Source organism: Spermophilus citellus (genome assembly GCF_964194105.1).
Source record: "Spermophilus citellus genome assembly, chromosome: 10".
NCBI classification, from domain to species: Eukaryota; Metazoa; Chordata; class Mammalia; order Rodentia; family Sciuridae; genus Spermophilus; species Spermophilus citellus.
The window spans coordinates 3,146,438-3,167,546 of NC_138197.1; the positions used below are offsets into that span (position 1 = coordinate 3,146,438).

The 21,109-nt window shown below is 38.2% G+C and overlaps 1 protein-coding gene across 1 annotated transcript in view; it reads left to right on the forward strand.

The window, feature by feature from the left end:
• The window catches only part of LOC308658784 (cytoplasmic aconitate hydratase-like), a 52,227-nt gene that overhangs the window by 25,352 nt on the left and 5,766 nt on the right, over window positions 1-21,109 (forward strand). Inside the window, 14 exon segments of the mRNA XM_081311636.1 lie at window positions 701-840; window positions 2,368-2,539; window positions 4,997-5,097; window positions 5,286-5,402; window positions 6,697-6,856; window positions 8,099-8,234; window positions 8,968-9,052; window positions 9,756-9,912; window positions 12,131-12,150; window positions 12,154-12,255; window positions 13,780-13,884; window positions 14,805-14,947; window positions 16,627-16,774; window positions 20,594-20,716. Coding sequence (XP_081167762.1) covers window positions 701-840; window positions 2,368-2,539; window positions 4,997-5,097; window positions 5,286-5,402; window positions 6,697-6,856; window positions 8,099-8,234; window positions 8,968-9,052; window positions 9,756-9,912; window positions 12,131-12,150; window positions 12,154-12,255; window positions 13,780-13,884; window positions 14,805-14,947; window positions 16,627-16,774; window positions 20,594-20,716 — 1,709 coding nt within the window.

Sequence of the window (21,109 nt, forward strand, 5' to 3'; positions counted from 1 at the left end):
TTTGTTTGGAAAAATAAACTGCAATAATAGGTTAGGGACACTTTGCATAAATAAAAATCAACTGAGATGTTTGTTAAAAATGGAGATTCCTGGGTCTGAGGTTGTGGTTCATTGGTAGAGTGCTCATCTAGCACAAGTGAGGCACTGGGTTCAATCCTCAGCACCACATAAAAATAAATAAATAAAATAAAATATACATACATGGAGTATAACTTATTTTAAAAAAAGTGGAGACTCCTGCCAGGCACAGTGACACAAACTTGTAATCACAGCATCTTTGGGAGACTGAAGTATGAGGATCCAAGCTTGAGACTAGCCTGAACAACATAGTAATACCTTGTCTCAAAATAAAAAATAGAAAAAGGGCTAGAGATGTAGCTCAGTGGTAGAGGGCTTGCCTGGCATTGAAGCCCCGAGTTCAGTCTCTTAGTAACTCCCTCTCACACAAAAAAAAAACAGAGACTCCTAAACCCTACTCACCCCACTGGGTGTAGCTTTGGGGGATGTTGATGAGAATTACTGGTAGGGACATACTTTAAGAAACACTTGTAAAAGATTGTATAGAGGAAAATAGAATAACTGCTTCTTATAGAACTACAGCTCTACCAGTTAAACATTATAATTGTGTTTATTGAATTGATAGCTGAGGGATACAATGAGAAATAATGAAGCATTATTCTGGCCATCTTGTTTGTTGCAGGTGTGGGTGGCATCGAAGCAGAAGCTGTCATGCTTGGTCAACCGATCAGCATGGTGCTTCCCCAGGTGATTGGCTACAGGTTGATGGGAAAGCCCCAAGCTCTGGTAACATCCACTGACATTGTGCTCACCATTACAAAGGTAACTCAGTGACAAACAGGGAAGAGATAGATAGTTGCATCTCTGGAAATGCTAGGAAACAATACATTGATAGTCTTAAAAGGAGATGAGATAATGGGAATATTCTGTGGTTTAGATGATTATGTGCATTTTACTCTTCTTTAGCTACCCAGATCTTTTTCTTAATTTTAAAAGTTATGACATAGTTTAAATATGCAGCAATTAAAATGATATTTATATGCCCACTTCTTAGAATTAACAGATGATAATATTTTGCCATATTTGCATCGTGACTATTTTTAAAGAAGTAAATATATAATGTTTATGGCTAAACCCTGCTTCCCATTCCTAGAAATAATCACTATCCTGTAGTTGTAAGAATCATTTCATTGCATATCTTAATACTTTGGCTACATTTTTCCACATGGTTTCTCTTTATTTGTAAATAGCAAATTAGTTCCCTGTGATATTTTTGAGTTTTTAAATTTACTTATTTGTATTATAAATTACATCATTATAAGAGATGGTTTTCCAGGTTGGGAAATATTAGGGTGTTTTTTCTTAAAATTTTGTAAGAAACCATCTGTTTCTGGTGTGTCTGATTTGCTTCTTTTATATAGGCACCACACTGTAAAAGACCAAAAAGAAATTTTAAAAGTTTCTCTTTGATTTCATTTTGTGGAATTTGGAATTGGATTTGTTTGAACACCATAGCTTATCACTTATCACAAATATTTATACACTGTTTTTCAAACACAGAATAATATAGAACTTTACCACAAAATTTTTCAGAATCCACATAATCAAAAGAGCTTTTCCATGTAATTGTCTGTGTTCTGTGAAACTGGGTTTTTGCAAAGTGCCAGAAGTCCCAGAGCCTTGGCAGGCTGAAGGCTTGTGTGGAAAGATGGGGTTAAAAAATATTTTTGTTATTGATGTTACATTTGACTTGTTGCATGAATTTTATGCATTATACTTTTGAAAATATGTCATTTACTTATTCAACTAGTATGACTGCATAACAATTTAGATTTATTTAGATTGGAAAAATTCAGTTTTTTAACACTTGGCACTTCTAGTGATCCAAAGAGTGCTTCTCATTTTGAAAAAAGTTCCTAAATGTTATTGTAATTTTGGCCCTAACTATTTTGATATAATCTTAGATTTACAGGAAAAAAAATAGAGAGAGTCCCTGTTACCTTTATCCCAGCTTCTTCTATTTTTAACAGTTTACATAGCCATGATATATTTTTCAAAGCCAAGAAGTTAATATTGGTATGGCACTTTTAGCCACAGACTTCCCCAGGTTTTTCACTAATGTCCCTTTGCTGTTCTAGGATCCAGTACAGGATGTCATGTTGCATTCAGATGGCATTATGTTTTAAGTTTTGTTTTTTAAAATAATCTAAAATGTGTTGGGCTAATTTATTACTTATGTTTACAAGTAATAAGAGAATGTAAAGAATTATAAGAATTACAAGATGACAGTTCTTCATTTTAAATCTAGGCTGTCAAGTCTCAAATGTTTCTGTTGTTTCTGCTGGTTAGCACCTTCGCCAGGTTGGGGTTGTGGGCAAATTTGTCGAGTTCTTTGGGCCAGGAGTAGCCCGATTGTCCATTGCTGATCGAGCTACAATTGCAAACATGTGTCCAGAATATGGAGCAACAGCTGCCTTTTTCCCAGTTGATGAAATTAGTATCAAGTACCTGGTGCAGACAGGTAAGTGAAGGACTGTGAAACCAGAGAGTTCCTTGTTAAAAGTTTCATGGAACACTGAGAATCTGAGCCCTGCCTTCTTTCTCTGTCCCTCACAATGCTCTTAGCATAGAGTTACATGGCTTTTTTTCACTCTGTGAAGTCAAGATGGGTTGTTGGGATTTAAGGAGGTATAAGTCAGAGGTAGTACTGCCCATAGGAAGAGCTGTGGTGCTACAGAAACCTGGATACTTGTACTGGGTTTTCTGCAACTAGTTTCTGACATGAACGAGTTAGGTTAGTAATGTAGCTGTAGTAGACCAGGCACTTGGCATGCTTTTGCTGTCTTCCTCTTCACATGTCCACAGGGGAGATGGATTAGTTAGTTAAATAGTAGGAGAGAAAACTGATGATCAGAGAAATGTTACTACCTAAGGCTAATAAGTTACAGTTGGAATCCTAGCCTGTAGCTGTTTGGCTCCAAATAGGGCCCTCACTCTGCAATGCCCATCTCATGTTGTCCAATAACTGAAATGAGAGACTTCATAAGACGGTATTTTATATCAATGGCTCTTTAACTTGGTATAAATTTTCTTAGACATTTAACTTTTTCTTTGAGAAATCCTTTTTAAAAATAAATTCTCAGCAGGCACAATGGCTTACACCTGTAATTCCAGAGGCTTGGGACACTGAAATAGAAGATCACAAGTTCAGTCAAACCTCAGCAATTTAGCAAGGCCCTAAGCAACTTAGCCAGACCCTGTCTCAAAATTTTAAAATTCAAAACATGACTGGGGATGTAGCTCAGGGGTAAAGTACCCCTGCATTCAATCTTCAGTACAAAAAAAATGTTCAATGTTCATTCTGTTATTCATTTTCTACAGTCAGTATCAAGCCTAGATCCCAGACAGGAAGCAGTAGACAAGATAAATAAAGTCCCTGCCCTCATACAGCTTATGTTCCTATGAGGGAGGAAGAAGGAATACCAGTGAACAGACACAAAAGTGTGACAATGAAGAAGAAAGCCAGGAAGTGGTCAGAGTGCTTAAGAGTACATTTTCTATAGAAAAGTCAGCAAGGGGCTGATGGAACTTTAAATTGGACAGATGTCTGAGTGAAGGGAAGGGGCAAGCCATGGGAAGGGATTTGTGAGAATCCTAATAAATCCAAGTCTTCTCCCTATGAGGAAATTCTTCTGGAAGCAGTAAAAATTATGATGAATAACATTCATTTTTTAAAAAGTTTTTTACAAAATATAACTGAATTGGAATTAATACGTTCCCACAAGTCCTTTGTTGCCTTCAAAGGATTTGAAGTGAAAAAGATAGTAATAAAGGAACAGAATAAATAATAGAGAGCATTAACCTGAAAAAAGAAAAAGGAGAGGGACAATGACTGGGAAAGGGAGAAGAGCTGCAGAATCTATTCAGAGGTTGGGCTCATTTCTGCAGTACTGGTGGTGACCCAGTGCCAAATTTGTATACTGTTAAATTGAAGTAAGCATACTTCTTCAAAAGAATGAGATCCTTTCTCTTTATAAACACTAAGAGAAATCTCTCTTGTTCATGTTCATGAAGAAGATAGCATGGGGTGTAATGAACAATGGGTTTGCCACAGTCCATGATAAATTGTTAATAAAGCTCATATAGCCATATATTTTTGAGGTCTGTGCTGAAAGCTGATGATCTTTACAATTCAGTTAATACAAACAGACAAATTCTGATCTATGGGTCAGAATTTCAGTCTCATTTAACTATCAGAGAGATGGGTCAATAGTGTGTCTATTGAGGATACTACATGAGTACTATTGTCTACTATACCAGGATCTTGAAAAGAGCAGAAGGTTCAGGGTTGTATTCCTGATTACAGTACTGTAAGTTAAGACTTTGGACTTTGAAAGCAAACTCAGATTCAAATGCTGGTTCTGCCATTTAGTAGCTGTGTTCTACAGGATGGTTACCTAATCCTGAGCTACTGTTTCCTCATCTTTAAATAAAAGTATTTGTCTCATAATGTCAGGATAAAGGATTAGAGTATGGAATAATGTAGTTAGCCCATTTAACACACAGTGTTAAGCGCACAGAAAGTGCTGAATATCAGGAGGCTTGGTGTTGGGATGGGTTGGGTAATGATTTTAACAAGAGTAATATAGTGTGCCAAGAGTCTTCTTGGCCAATTGAAGATAGATATATATAGGTGCACTTAGACAATTAGCTCAGACTTACAATTCTCTTAATTAAGGGCCAAAAGAGGAGGAGTATCTATGGGTAGAACCAATACCTTTCCAGAAAATAGTCACTTTGGTAGGAAACGGAACAGTTAATAGTTCCTAATAAAACGCAGCATCAGCCAGAGGGTCACAGTATAAAGCCTGGAAGCTGAAAGATAACAAAGGTATGAGTACATAAAACATTTAATTATGTGACTGCTTCTGGGAATATTATTATTAACATGTTTCTTGGTACTCCTGATGCCATTTAGGTCGGGATGAAAACAAAGTCAAGCACATTAAAAAGTATCTTCAGGCTGTAGGAATGTTTCGAGATTTTAGTGACTGCTCTCAAGACCCAGACTTCACCCAGGTATGAGAGCACCTTCCACCAAACATTTTTCCTCTTTCCTTTATTTGGAATGTGGCAGATTTGCTTCTTTATATGCTTCTTCATATGCTTATTTTTATTGTTGTAAGATTTTAAATTTTCTGTCATGGCTGTTTCTTCTCTGTGGGTATAATGTGAATTCTATAATTCCTTTTTGCTTGGGTGAACAGGTTGTGGAATTAGATTTGAAAACAGTTGTACCTTGCTGCAGTGGACCCAAGAGGCCTCAGGACAAAGTCGCTGTGTCTGACATGAAAAAGGACTTTGAGACCTGCATTGGAGCAAAGGTAGGGGCCTCCCAATTCTGCCTTGTGCCCTGGCGTTCACTCCATTGGATGATGAAACTCCTTCAGCCCAGTGCTGAGGATGTTTCTTCTCTATCCTAAAATCCTTAATGAGTCCCCCATTAGCTGTGGGCCACACAGCTTCCGAAGAGCATGTGCCTATCTGTAAACACAACACAACTCTCATTTTTAAGCATATTAATTCTTTACTGGATTCACCACATTCTTCACTACTCAGCCATGCTTTAGGACTATCTACTTTTGTTCATGCCACTCCCTGCTTACCTGTCTTCATTTCATCACATCCTATTCTGTCAGCTTCATAAGGCTTGGTTCAGGTACCAGCTCCTCTACAATGTGGGCCTCAGCATCTCATGGCTGGGTTGGTCTGAATCCTTTTGATGAGACTCCATATTTTTCAACTCACCCTGTTGGTGTTTTGTTTGCATGTGTGATTTCCCTTACTAGACTGCCAGTTGTTTTGGTATCCCACAGAATACCAGCAACATCTTGGACATGGATTTTCAATGAACACTTCCAAATGAATAAGATGTGTGATGGATTTTTATCCATGGGACATTAGCTTTATATAAGATTTTCAGTTGTTTTATCTATTATTGATCATAGTGAACTGAACCTGGTCAAAATGACAACTTTCTCTAAATTTCCTTAAGGTTAGAATTAGTAGCTTTAGTCAGTTCATGTCCATTAAACCATACAGTAATGTCTTGGAGTTCTATGTAAATCAACTTTGAACTAAACTTGTAATTTTATCTATCTATCTATCTATCTATCAATCAATCTATCTATCTATCTGCAATATAGGTATTGAACCCAGGGGTTCTCTACCACTGAGCTATCTCCCCAGCCCTTTTTATTGTTTCATTTGACAGGGGGTCTTTCCAAATTGCTCAGACTGGCCTCAAACCTGTGATCCTCCTGCCTCAGCCTCTCAAGTTGTTGAGATTGCAGGTGGGCCCCACTGCACCTGTCTAGCATTCTCCTTTTTTAAGAGAGAAGAGAATAATCATTATTGATTTCAATGCAGAGTAAGATTCAGGAATTATGGCTGCCTTTTGTAAATATTTTAAAAGAATGTAGAGAAACTTTATATGGTATTTCATAGATTACTGGCAGAGATTTTTTGTTGTTAATAACTGGCCTTTAAAATTGTGGTTACCAATTCCTTCTTCCAAAGTGAGAACTTTTTGACAATATATATATTTTCCTCCTATATTAAAAACCATATCTCTTACATTTTTTTTCTTCCTAAATTGTGTTTTTTTTCTTTCTATAGCAAGGATTTAAAGGATTCCAAATTGCTGCAGACCATCACAATGACCAGAAGACATTTATCTACAATAATAATGAATTCACCCTTGCTCATGGTTCTGTGGTAATTGCTGCCATTACTAGCTGCACAAATACCAGTAATCCATCTGTGATGTTAGGAGCAGGTAAGTGCATTAGAGTCCATCCCCACTACCATATGGACATGCTTGTGGAAATCTCCCAAGATATGACCCAGGGTCATAACAGTTGCACACATAGTTCCCTGAACTTTGTCTTTGTAGATAAAGATATTTGTTGGCCCAGAAATATCTATACAACAATAGCATCCAGAGCAAAGTATTTAACAAAGATGCATAATAGTCTCTCTCTTTAGAGAAAATAAGTAGAGGAAACCAAAGGAATCTCAATTTTTTCAAAGCTAGAATCTTTTCAGACTTTAGAAGACAAAAAAAAAAAAAAAAAGAGAACCTATTGTCTTGTCACAGACTTTGTTCTCTGTAAAACTCCTGACGAGTGAAATTTAGTATTGTTTAGGTGCATTGGCAAGTGCATCGGAACTAGGGCACAAGGCAGTGGTTGATAAAACTCAGTGTACCTGTCTTGTTACACAGTTCTGGTTAAATATTTAATGTTTACATGCATTGTTTCACTAATATAATATCTCTTTAGTTTCCAAATGTTTAATCATCCCCACGAATTTCCTTTGTGTCCACAGACCAATGTCAATGTAGTTTGTTTATGGATATAAGGAAAACCTTTGTCAGAAAGTTCATCTTTTGGGTTTAAGCTTTCCTTGTCTGGAGCAAACCAGTTTTTCTTAAGACACATCACCAACTTATCTGTAGCTCTTTGTCCCTTTATACCCTCACCCCTATTCCATTCTTTTCTACTTTTGTGATACCTAACTGAGAGCACCCAGTGTTCCAGCAACAGTTCCTGTATTTGCTCAAAGTCCAAAGGCCCAGGAGCTCTTGAGAAATATCTGTAGTCTAAATTTTTACTTCTAGGCTCACTATATTTCTCACCAACCAGTATACAATTCATAGAAAGAGGCCTTCCAATTATAATTTTCACACAGATCAAACTCAATTTAAAAAATTGCACTTCCTCCAAAATTAAAAACTCACTTTGTAACATATTTTTAAGTTTCGCATTTATTCTTTAAAAAAGAAAAGTAAACACATCTCTTTATTTTTGTGACTAGTTTTGACTTTATTACAAATGTGTAAACAACTTTGAGCCAGTGAACTTTGATTTCTGATAGTCAGCAGAAATGGCACAGAATGCCAGCACCAAGGAAGCCTTGACAGTGGCAGGGAGTATGACTGAAAATTCAGGCTCTTTCCTGAAGTGCCCATAACTGAGGCAGGTAGTCACCACACACTGTTTGTGCTTACATTTTATAGGATTATTAGCAAAGAAGGCTGTGGATGCTGGCCTGAATGTGAAGCCATACATCAAAACCAGCTTGTCTCCTGGCAGTGGAGTGGTCACTTACTATCTGCGAGAAAGTGGAGTCATGCCTTACCTGTCTCAGCTTGGGTGAGGGAGTATTTTGTTTTACACCGTTGCTTTTGTTGTAGCTTTTCCTCATATATTTTGCTGTGTCACCATGTGGTAACTATGAGCTTATCTGATGCTGTTCAACAGTATAGTCTTTTATCAGTTGGTAGGTAGATTTAAACCCAGACATTTCAACTGAATATGGCCCACCTGTGCTGGTTGTTTATCATACAAGGATGATCCTAAAGACAAAGCAGGGGCTGAAACTGAGAGTACCTAATGTGGGGCTGCACCCTCCTGGAGGAAGGGTGTATCTTTTTCTTACTTACATTGAAGTATGCCATGGGCTAGCAGAGGCTCTGCAAGTGAGAGTATGCCTTTGGGCATGAAAATAAGTATTTACTATGGCTAAAAACATTGTAATTTCTTGAGACAAATCAGTTGCCAAATATAGTTTCTCCAGTGTCCATATTATTCCTGGTTTAGATGACATTTTTTTCTGTACACTTCATAAAATCCCAAAATCCTTGAGATTATACAATAGCAGTAGTAAATGGAAATATTAAATACCATATCTGATTTGAATTTTTTAAAACGGTGAATCATTTATCTCCTTGTTATAAGTTAGAAGGAAAGCTTTAGAAAACAACACTGTCCTGAACTTAACCTCAGGCGCTCCTATTCCTTTGTGATCCATGGTCTCCCAGAAGTACTGCCTGCAAAGGGTTCATGGAAAGTCATTATTTTTCTTGTGCTTCCCTTTGACTCATAGGTTTGATGTGGTGGGCTATGGCTGCATGACCTGCATTGGCAACAGTGGACCCTTACCTGAACCTGTGGTAGAAGCCATCACTCAAGTAATTACAGAGGAACCTGTAGGTATTCAGAGCTTTTTTTTTCCCCATATAAGATATGACAAAAATGCTGGTAATTTCAAGATACACCATAAAAACAGGGGATGTGGTTAAGAATATGGTCTTTAAAATATCTGGCTCTGTTACCCTGGTTAAGTTAATTAACCTGTTTGTTCCTCCGTTTCCACAACTGTAAATTAGAGATGATGATAGTTTCTATTTTATAGAGTTGTGAGAATTAAAATGACAGTCAACATAAAACATTTAGCCCAGTGCCTGGCACTTAAGTAAGTGCTCAGTACATGCTAATTCTGGCTACAATTTTGTTGAAAATTGCTTCCAAGTCAAACTGGTCTCCACCTAAATAATCTAAATTGCATTGGCTTTTGTCCCCAGTACTGTTGAGTTTACATAGGTCACCATAGCTCCCTTTAGCTATCAGCTTATGTTCCCCACCTGTTCTTCAGCTCAGGCAGCAGTATCTGGGAGATTGTGCTTTGACCTGCTTGGAGTTTTCTCATGAGACGAGATCATTGAGCACAACTCTGCTCCCAAAGACCCTTCTCACTGTAGCCCGAGAGGACCAGGTGAAAATGAAAGGGCCATACCCACATTATGTGAACTTTGTGAGTGATCTATGATAAGAAGTCTAGGCAGTCTCTTCCTCTTTATGACTTGATTTTTTTTCCATCTTGTCCTTATACAGGGAGACCTAGTAGCTGTTGGAGTACTATCTGGGAACAGGAACTTTGAGGGTCGAGTCCACCCTAACACCCGGGCCAACTATTTAGCGTCTCCTTCCTTAGTAATAGCATACGCAATCGCTGGGACCATCAGGATTGACTTTGAGAAAGAACCACTGGGTAAGATTTTGTTTGTGTGTCTATAATTTTTTTTCCAGTGAATTAAAAAATAGTATTGGAAGAAAATTGCTACTTTTCTTGATTAAAAATGAAGCACAAGAGCATGCTACAGGGACACTGCTATATCGATGTTCATAGCAGCACAATTCACGATAGCAAGATTGTGGAACCAACCTAGAAGCCCTTCAATAGATGAATGGATTAAAAAAATGTGGCATTTATACACAATGGAGTATTACTCTGCAATAAGAAATGACAAAATCATAGAATTTGGAGGGAAATGGATGGCATTAGAGCAGATTATGCTAAGTGAAGCTAGCCAATCCTTAAAAAACAAATGTCAAATGTCTTCTTTGATATAAGGGGAGTAACCAAGGACAGGGTAGAGACAAAGAGCTGGAGAAGAAGAATAACATTAAACAGGGATGATAGGCGGGAGGGAAAGTGAGAGTTAAGGGAAATTGCATGGAACTGGAAGGTGAGCCTCAGGGTTATACACAATTACATATAAGAGGAAAGGAGGAGTAGGAGAAAAATTATATAAGTGGAAGAAACGATTTATAGTAGAGGGGATGGAGAGAGAGTAGGGGAGGGGAGGGGAGGGGAGGGGAGGGGTGAGGGGACAGTGGAGAATGGGATAGACAGCAGAATACATCAGTCACTAGAAAGGCAATTTGTAAATCAATGGAAATGTAACTGATGTGACACAGCAATCTGTATACGGGGTAAAAATGGGAGTTCATAACCCACTTGAATCAATCTGTGAAATATGGTATAATAAGAACTATGTAATGTTTTGAACAACCAACAATAAAAATAAATGACATCTCAAAAAAAAAAAATGAAGCACAGAACCTTTAGAGATAAGACAAAGAGGAGAATATTTTCAACATTCTCCATACACAGGGAAGACACATACTGAACTAAACATGAATGTGGGCAAGAGTGGCAAAGGGAAATAAATGCCAAAAATAGTAGAGATTTGCTTTCCTGGCTTCTACAGTTCCTCCCTTTCTCACTCTTGCTTTACTCTAATGATAGGCATTGTTTTAACATGTTCTTTGTTAAACGTGTTAAGATATTTCAACTTCTCAAAATTTAGAACTGATGCTTTGACTCCTTTCCTGTGGGCCTCTCGCTTGCTGTACCCTCTCAGTCCATTCCAAGAAGTTATGTGATACACAAACATTGTCCCTTAGATTTACTTTTAGGAAATCATAACTTCAGAAGTACAGTTGATCCTCATTGTTTGTGGATTCCATATTTGCAATTTTGCCTACCCACTAAAATGTATTTGAACCTTCAGTCAGTACTTCTGATGCTTTAATGCCACTCACATACATGCACAGGAATGAAAACTTCTCAAGTCACTCAATACACCTTCCATGCTAAGGTCCATGAAGGCTGCACTCTATATTCTTGTATCAGCTCCCACACTCTGAACAAGTATACTTTTCACAGTCTACTTAGTGCCATTTTTTCCTCATTTTTATGCTTTTTTGTGGTGGTTCCACTTTTAAATTGGTCCTAGAGCATAGTGTGAAGTACTGTGATATTTTGAGCACAAGAAGACCATCGTGGTGTACCTTATGTTGAGGTAGGCTTTATTGAGGCATGAGTTATAGTGCTTTTCAATTATAAGTCCAAGGCTATATATATACCCACCACTCAGTATCCATGAGCATTGGTTTCAAAACCCCTGGGGATACCAAAATCAGGAGGCACTCAAGTGCCTCATATGAATGGATGTAGTATTTGCATATAACCTACACAAATCATATCTAGATTGCTTATTATGCCTAATGCAATGTTAATGCTATATAAAATAGATTTATAAATATTGTACTGTTTAGAGAATAATGATAAAAATATCTATACATGCACAGTATGATGCAATTTTTTTTCCTGAGCATTTTCAATCCATTGTTGGTTCAGCAGATGCAGAACCCACAGATACAGAGGCCCAACTGTATAGTAAATAAGGTGTCTTTAAATAGGAGGACACCTAAAACAAGTTTATGTATGGATGAAAGTGTAGTCAGAAGCACCTAGGGCCTTAACCTGTATCTCTCCTAGGAGCAATGGTTCACTGACTGACTCTTCACACATACTTTTCAGAACAAACATAACCATTGAGAGAAAAGAGACCTGACTGTATTAATAATGCAAAGAGGATATTAGAGGAGGCTTGTCTCATTGGTAAACATATTTTCCTCAGGGACAAATGCAAAGGGACAATGAGTATTTCTGAAAGATATCTGGCCCACTCGAGATGAGATCCAGGCGGTGGAGCGACAGTATGTCATCCCTGGGATGTTTAAGGAGGTCTATCAGAAAATAGAGGTGAGGCCCTTTGCAGCCCCCCAATGATATATGAGAAAGCCTCTCCTCGTGTCATTTCTGCAGACCTTGAAGTTAATGGGAGTATGTATTGAAATTAACCCTTATTTCTTCAAATAAATAAGGAGGTGATTCTCAAGCAGTTTTCTCCCGTGATTTCATGTTTCTATGAATCTCACACTCCCCAGTTGTTCTCAAATATGGACAAGTGTGTGAGAGCCTCAAGAAGAAAGGCCTCAGGTTCAGCACCACCCTTTTCTCAGACACCCTGGGATGTGTGTTATCTGTGGTGAGGACCCTGATGGTCACTGTGTTGTGTCACTGAGGTGGAATCAGTGGGTTGAATGTACCTCTTAATGCATTATTTGGGTGTTTAAAAAAAGAAAGAAAACCTCAGTAGGATTAGCCACAAACTGCTGAAATAAGAAAAGTAAAGTGCGTTTTATAAATCTGAATCATTTTTGGAGATTCTTGGTTGTTATTCCTTTCCTTGGAGGCTTGTGAAGGCTCAAACACCCTGTTATCATTGGATGTTGTTCCTTTTGTTGCTTTTTGTGTTAAGCTGCCCAAGGCTTCCGACTGGTTTGAAATGAGAGCAGGACTGTCTGGGGACAGAGTGAAATGGTCAGTTGTATTGAGGCATCCCGTACCCTTCCACAAGCTGCTCACTGGATTTTAGGAGGCTTGGCAGCCATCTGGTTAAACGCATTTCTCCAAAGGCCAAGTTAATGAATCTGTGAAGAGAATTCAGTTCATTTTTAAAACATTGCAACGGTTATTTGCTATCCAGTGTCCATGTGACCTGGAAGTCTACTTCCTAAAAATATCCAGAGTAGTTTCCCCTTTGGTACAATCTGGATTGTTATTTTAAATATTATCTTTAATTATATGTATTCATTATCTATTGCTATATAACAAATTACCCCAAAACTGAGAAAATCAAAACAAAAAAAATATTTATTATCTCAGTTCCTCTGAGTTAGGAATACAGATGCAGCCTCACTGGGTGCCAGTACTTTCAGGACTCGAAGCAAAATATCATTGGGGCTGTGGTCTCTGGAGGAGTATCCACTTAGGCTCACTCATGTAATATGAGACTAAGATCCTCAATTCTCCACTGGCTGTCAGCTAGGGACCTCCTAAAGCATCTTATGCATGCGTCTCTTCACAGTTCACAATATGGGAGCTGGCTTCCATCAGGGCCAGTAAATAAGAGAAGCAGAAGGCAAAGTGTCTTTATAACGTAATCTTGGAAATAAGTCATAGGATCAGCCAATGCTGGACGGGAGGGGGATTACCTACGGGTATAAATCCTGGGGATAGGACCATTCCTGCCATTTTATAGCCCTCTTATATCAGAGCTTATTTATTTTTAAGTTAGCATGACATTGTCTTTGTATAAAGGAACTCTTGTATGTGACTATTTAGAATAAAAATGGTTGTTATTGTACCTCTTAGCTTGAATGTTTTGTGTTTGCATATTTAAATTTTCCCTGGAATAGATTATGATTAGATTTTTTTTTAAAGACTGTGAATGAAAGCTGGAATGCTTTAGTAACTCCATCAGATAAGCTGTACTTCTGGAATCCCAAATCTACATATATTAAATCACCACCATTCTTTGAAAATCTGGTATGACTTTTTATTTTTTAACAAAACAAGTTCTTTAAGAGGTTTCTATCCTTATAAAATCCACTTTATTATCCTTATAAAATCCTTATAAAATCCACTTTATTATTCCATACCTTTGCTTTGACTATCCATTTCATTAAAACCTTTGTACATTCATGCTGTACACAGTGGCACATGCCTGTAATCCCAGTGGCTTGGGAGGCTGAGACAGGAGGATTGTAAGTTCAAAGCCTCAGCAATTAACAAAGCCCTAAGCAATTTAGTAAGACCCTGCCTCAAAATAAAAAAATGAAAAGGGCCAGGAATATGGCTCAGTTGTTGAGTGCCCCTGGGTTCAATCCTTGGGACCAAAAAAAGAAAAAAAAAACACCTTTGTATATTCAAGCAGATAATGCTGGGGAATGTTTTAGGAGTCAGCTACTTAGCTGTAGTGATAGTTTCTCTGTGTGGCTCTGCAGAGGCATCATGATGATAGCTGCCACTAGGATAAGGGCCTGCAGAGTCTGAGGGACTGTTCCGAAAGAACATCCCCAGGACCTACCACATTTAAAATCTTACCCCCACCCTACCCCGCTCCTTGATGGTCACTGTGGAAGGGGAAGGGAGAAATCGGGATTCTAGTTATCCTTGGTAATTGAGTTCTGTGGAGAAGAATGAATGTCATTTGCAGATGCATTCATGTTTCTTTTGGCCAGACATGCCAATACTTGGCCTTCTCTTGAGGTTGAGATATGAATGTTTTTAGTAAGTTCACATAACTTTTTCTAACACCCTTGCTTAAACCCAGAAAACTAAGCTATTCTATCCATTTATATAGCACTGTCATCTGGTCCAGTTTCATGGACTCCTACTATTGAGTCTCACCTAGTGACTTTTTGAGAAAACCTGGGTAAATACGGACTTGTTCTATTCTTTACTAGACTTTGGATCTTCAGCCCCCTAAATCTATAGTGGATGCCTACGTTCTGTTAAATTTGGGAGATTCAGTAACAACTGACCACATCTCTCCAGCTGGAAATATTGCAAGAAATAGCCCTGCTGCTCGTTACTTAACTAATAGAGGGTAAGTATGAGTGAGGTGGAAAAGACTAAAGGCCAAAGTAGAATAAATGAAATGTAGAGGGCTAGTGTTTCTCGTTACATGGTCTCTGTGGAACCAGAGTCTGGTTTTTCACTGAACTCTGGAATTCAAAAATCAGTCACTTTTTCTGTTTGTTCATAGCGCAGGAATCCCAGCAATGGGAGGGGAAAACAGTCTTCTTTTTGAGCAAGTGTGTAAGTTAGGCTCATCTGTTATCTAGTAGTGGATGTAGCTTATGCTTCAGGCCCACAGTGATATAACCCAAAATGCTTTTGCTATGTCTTTATAGCAGTGGTTCTTTGTAAACACAGAACTGCTTTAGGAATTTGCAGTTCATTCATCCATTCATCAGTTCTTTAGACATATACTAATATTCACGGGGAGTATATCAGATTTGCCTATTATCTAATATATTGATATTAACTGAAGTCAGTGGTTCCCAAATCTGACTATGAGAGTTATAAGGGGAAATAAGAATTACTGGTTCTTGTCCCTTCTTCCAGAATCAACTCTTTCAGGGATGGGGCCCAGAGCAAATTTGAGTAATAGAATCCACTCACTTTTTCTCCAGTGGTGATTCTTGACCTCATTTGACATATGGAATCCTTGGTGAGCTGAAAGGAAGCAAGCATTTTGAATAGGATTTCAGGGATTCATAGGCATGTTTGCCTGCTCTTGACACCCAGTCATCAAATGAATCTGTAACCATAAATCAGGTTAATACTCACACCCATCCCCTTGGTTGGTTGGTTTTTTGTTTTTGTTTTTGTTTTTGTGTTTTGTTTTGGTACTGGGGATTGAACCCAGGGACACCTAACCACTGAGCCACATCCTTAGCCCTTCTCATTTTTTACTTTGAGACAGGGTCTTGCTAATTTTTTTAGGGCCTTGCTACATTGTTAAGGCTGGCTTTGAACTTGTGACCCTCTTGCCTCAGTCTGCAGAACCACTGGGATTACAGGTTTGCTTCACCATGCCCAGCCACCCCCTTGTATTTTAAAGAACAAGCTAGTGAACTGTTCACTATATTAATTGTAAGATAATGTTCTTGACATCACAGTTTCCTTTTGTTGGTTCCCACAAATAGGTTATTTCTCTGGTTCTGAGACCAGAAATAGATGTTCTGCCTCTTTGGCACTGCTTTGATTTTTATATTATGAAAGTTGTAAATTATGTTGCTAATGTGTGGCTTCTTTTTGCATTGAGTTCCTCATAACGTGGGTATGCATTTGAATTTACTTCTGGTTGGTTTGTGGAATGTATTTTGTTGTCTCCCATCTTTGACTCCATCAGACTGATCTACGCTGATTATTCTCTTATTTCTGTTTTCTTAATTTTAAGTTAGCTGTTTTATGTTATGTGAAATTTTATAAGCTACCCAACTGAGTAATAAATACTCTTTTTAGAATTCCTCCTGATTTTTCTATCCAAATATAAAATGCACCGGGTTGACCCAAGGTGAATATTGATTCCTGCCCTTCTCCACCTGACTTATCACTCTGCCCCTAGTTGAAGCTATAACAACAGCTCTTCTGCCTTGGAGAACACCTTAGTAGACTTAGAGAAATGGCAGGTTTATGGTATTTTTCTTTTCTGGTGTAAGCTAAGTTTAATCTTGGCTAACTTCACTAAACTAGCTCCTATTCTGCTTGCATTATTAGCCTAACTCCTCGAGACTTCAACTCCTATGGCTCCCGCCGAGGGAATGATGCCATCATGGCACGGGGAACCTTTGCCAACATTCGCTTGTTAAACAAATTTTTGAACAAGCAGGCACCGCAGACTATACATCTTCCTTCTGGAGAAACTGTGAGTATCCTCTCTTCTGCTTCCTTCAGAAACCTGTGTTTTTTGGGCTCTTGGAGGCTGGTTATTTACAGTGACTTTCCTTTAGGTTTCATTTTTGTTTTCCAACTCTATTCTACCTCTGGCTTCCTACAGTTCCTCTTTCCATGTGCCCATATGTGTGGAGTTCATCACTAATAGAAATTTTTACCTAAGAGATTTTGCACTGTGATTTAACCAAGTCTTACTTCCAGGGAGTTGAAAGTTTGAGTGAAATTTCATCCAATTATATATTGGGAAAATTTCAGGTTAGAGAATATTTTTCTCAAGAAGGGTTACGGTATGACTTATTAGCATTTAATGCACTATATCTACTAGAACAAGGAATACAGAGGCCCTTATAGGCCTGAGTTCTCAGGGGAGCCATTTAAAGTTGGTATATTCCAGCTAGGCTTATGTTACAATGTGGGTCCTGTGAGCAGCTGGGAAACCTGTACCTTGAACCATGTGAAGCTGGGCTTAAGTCCTGCACCACCTCATATGAGATGTGGATCCTTTGGTGGGTGGTTTCCTTCTCTGAGTTTCTCTTTTCTTACCTGTGAAATAGAAATCATACCTATTTCATATGACTTTGAGGCTTAAAATGAAATGGAATGATGTGTAAAACCTGGCATAGTGTCTGCCACAGGATGTAGGTCCTCAGTGTCACTCCCCTTCCTAGGGAATGCTGAGAAACTGCTTGTAAACTGTTTAGCCTGCTTGAGAAATAACCTTGCCAACTTATTTAAAAATAATAGCAGCCAAGATTTCTACAGAACTTGCTCTATTACAGTTATTCTTATAAGCCTTTCCATATATGGGCTTATTTAGCTCTCACCACCCCTTAAGGCAGATGTAATAATTATCTGTACTTAAGTTGAAAACCTGAGCATAGAGAGGTCAAATAACTCTCTAAGGTTGCAGTGAAAAAAAATTAGAGATTAAAACCCAAGGATTGGCTCTAAAGTCAGTGCCCTTGACTTCCCCACATGCTTCTATACTCACAACTGACTATATTTTTGTCAGGCAGGTGCTTTGTTTTGAGATAATTGGGTCCTCACCAGGACAAGCCCAGCAGATGCTTGTTTAATGAGTGTCAGGGATCATAAACTATCACATGGAAAAGGTAGATACAAATGATGGAATACCCAAGAGACTAAGGGGAAATATGGGAGCAGGGACAATAAAATTTGTCATAGTAACTCTGTCATGATGTAGGACTGACTTCTAGTCAGATACTTAGTGCCTCATTTCAAATAAGGACATATAATCAGGGAAGAGCAGACATTTGAACCAAGATTTGAACTTGAAAAACCAACCTATACAAAGAAGGGTGCTGTAGGGGGACAGAGACTTTGCAAAAGATAGAAAACTTTAAGAAAAAGAATCACCTCTTCAGAGAAATGAATTGAAAACAAAATAGTCACTCAAAAAATTCAGAGGAAAAGATAATTAATTTAGAAAGTCTCTTGGAATATAGAACAGAATGACAAAGAGAAAATTAGAAGATGGAAGAAAATTAAGAACTGAACTCTGGAGGCCCAACATTTGACTAAATATAGGTACTAAAAAGAAAACAAACAAGATAAGAAGGAAATTATCAGTGTAATAACACAATAAAGAACTTTCCCCAACTAAAGTATCTGAGGATCCAGATTGAAAAATTCACTGAATACCTAACCAGTGCTTTACAGAGACCCACTCTAATTCACATCATTGTGAAATCAAGAAAATGGAGATAAGGAAAAGTCTAGAAACTTCTGGAAAGGGAAAAACAGCTTACATGCAATGATGGGATCAGAATTGCTCTAGGCTGCTAAATAGCAATACTGGAAGCTTAGATGGAGGAAAATGATTATTGCCAGCCAAGTGCATTGAGGGCAATATCATATTCAGAGATCCAAAAGCTTAAAAGATATCCCTCAGTCCTTCTCTCTGGAAGCTGCCTGGTGAATGTGTTCCACCAAAATGTGAGGGGGGGGGGGTGTGCAAGATCCAAGAAAAAGGGCTGAAGAGAATCCCCTGGATGGTGGGGAAAGAAGCTTATCTGTCACAGGAATGCACTGAGCATCCAGAGCAGTCAGTCCAGATTAGTACAGACCAAGGGCTCCAGGAGTGGTGCCACCATGACTTTTAAAATGATAGATTGCCTGATATATTTCAATATATTAAAGATGGTTTGTGCTGAGTGTTTAAGGATTAGTTAATGGGTAGGAGTATAGACACAGGTTGAGCACACCAAAAAAGGAAAATGACTAATTGCAGTAGAAATGTTGTCAAAATTGCCAAGAAGAAATCATAGTACATTACATGGCTCAGCTGCAAACAGAATTTGTATAATCATAATAATGTACACAACAAATATTTGCTTATCAAAATTTATGGCATAACTATAGTGAGAGGTTGTGTATTGGCAAGGGCAGTGGTAAAGAGAACTAAATCCTCTTGAGCAAAGTAGGGAACTGATGACAGATGGAGAAACAAGAACTAGCAGTTTAAACAGTAAGCAGAGACAGCACAGTAACAGAAGAAATGGCATATTTCTTGTTTGGACGAGAAGGGAGAGTACATGGAAGATGGAGCATCAGGGTACCCAAATTCCGGACCTGCATAATCCCTCTGCTCTTGGGTAACATGAACTGCTTTGCCATGGAATCCTCAGTTTTGCTATAGGTGTTTTTTGGGGATTTGTTTTTGGTTTTCATTTTTTAAATGTAGTGATAGGTTTGAACCCTAATCCTCATGCATGCTAGGCAAGTTCTATAGTACTGAGCTATCTCCCTGCCCATTTTCTCTAGTTTCCAAAGCACTTTTTAAACAGACACTTCTTAAAACACATTCTTAATATGCAAAACTAATATCTCTGAAAATAGTAGGTTGTTTCTTACTGGTCTCTGAAAGGATTCTGACCAACAGAAGAAGGCATTTAGTGCTTTTGTAACAGGTTTTATGTTCATGAGTTCTCTTCAGCTGAAGATACATAGGATCTTCCCAGATTTAAAATTAACTCTTATCAGTCCACCAAGTTAATTTGTGGAAAACCTCTTCAGAGTTTTAAATGCTTGTCTTGAGCTCCTTTGAAATGATATACATTTTAAGGGATTTTATTTTCTGACTTACATAGCTAGGAAATATAATTGTTTCATTACTTGGTTACCAATAGTAATACCAAATGTCTTGGTGAAGTCTCATCTTAGCAGAATATTCAGATTGCTGTGAGAAACCAATCTGTTTAAGATATTTCTCATGTATGAATGTAGCTAATCCTTCTCTGATCTTTATTAATTCATGCTTTCATCCATATTTATGCTATCTCTACCCATGGCCTACAAGTAGAAAATAACAAAATTGGCATTTTATGTGATTTATAGAGCCTGTTACCTACTGTTTTCTCCCCTTCATAACTAATTAATTCTGGGTCTGATACTGAGTCAAAACTGAGGCATAGGTGGTATTCTCTGGTTTTTGAGTTTTTAGATAGTTTAGTCAATGGAAAAAGGGGAAGAAAATCTGATCTAGTTTTCTTCCCCCCCACCCCATGCCCTAGGATTTGAATTTTTTTTTTTTTAGAAAACTGGACAACATGTAGGCATTTAAGTCAAAAATATAAAATTCAGTTTGATATAAATAGGTTGAGTTCATTGGGGGCTATAGTCCACACAGCCAGTTGTTTGAGTACTGCACTGGCTTTATGACCTGGCTCTCACAGACCCCTCTGACCCTGTGACTCCAGGGCTTACTAGGCCTGTAACCATGCTTTTTGCCTCTTTTGCATTTGTAAAACTTTCCTTTTCTCTCTTTCAGCTTGATGTATTTGATGCTGCCGAGCGGTATCAACAAGCAGGCCTTCCCCTAATTGTTCTGGCTGGCAAAGAGTATGGCTCAGGTAGCTCCCGAGACTGGGCTGCCAAGGGCCCTTTCCTGCTGGTGAGTATAAAGCAGAGACATTCAAGGAAGTAGCTGCCCCGCCAAACTGGAAGAGAAGCTGGAAAGGTGCCCAAGCATAAATTCTGTTGCTTTGCTTTCCAAGATGGCATGGAACAGTAAGCTCTGAAAACATGTAATGGTTATTTACCTTCTGCTTTTGGTGTATCTAGATTTATTTTGCTCAGTGAAAAGTAATATTACAAAGTTGAACTGGTTTCCTTAAGACAGACATTCATTGTCTACAGATCAATGGGAGGAGGTTTGTTAAGTCTCCAACATTATATCCATATTGTATTTTTTTAGGGAAAAGTTTTATGGTTTTCATAACATTCTCAGAGCTTGGGGACCCAAAATCTATTTAAGGCCACTGTCCCAGATGAATGTAAGGAATAA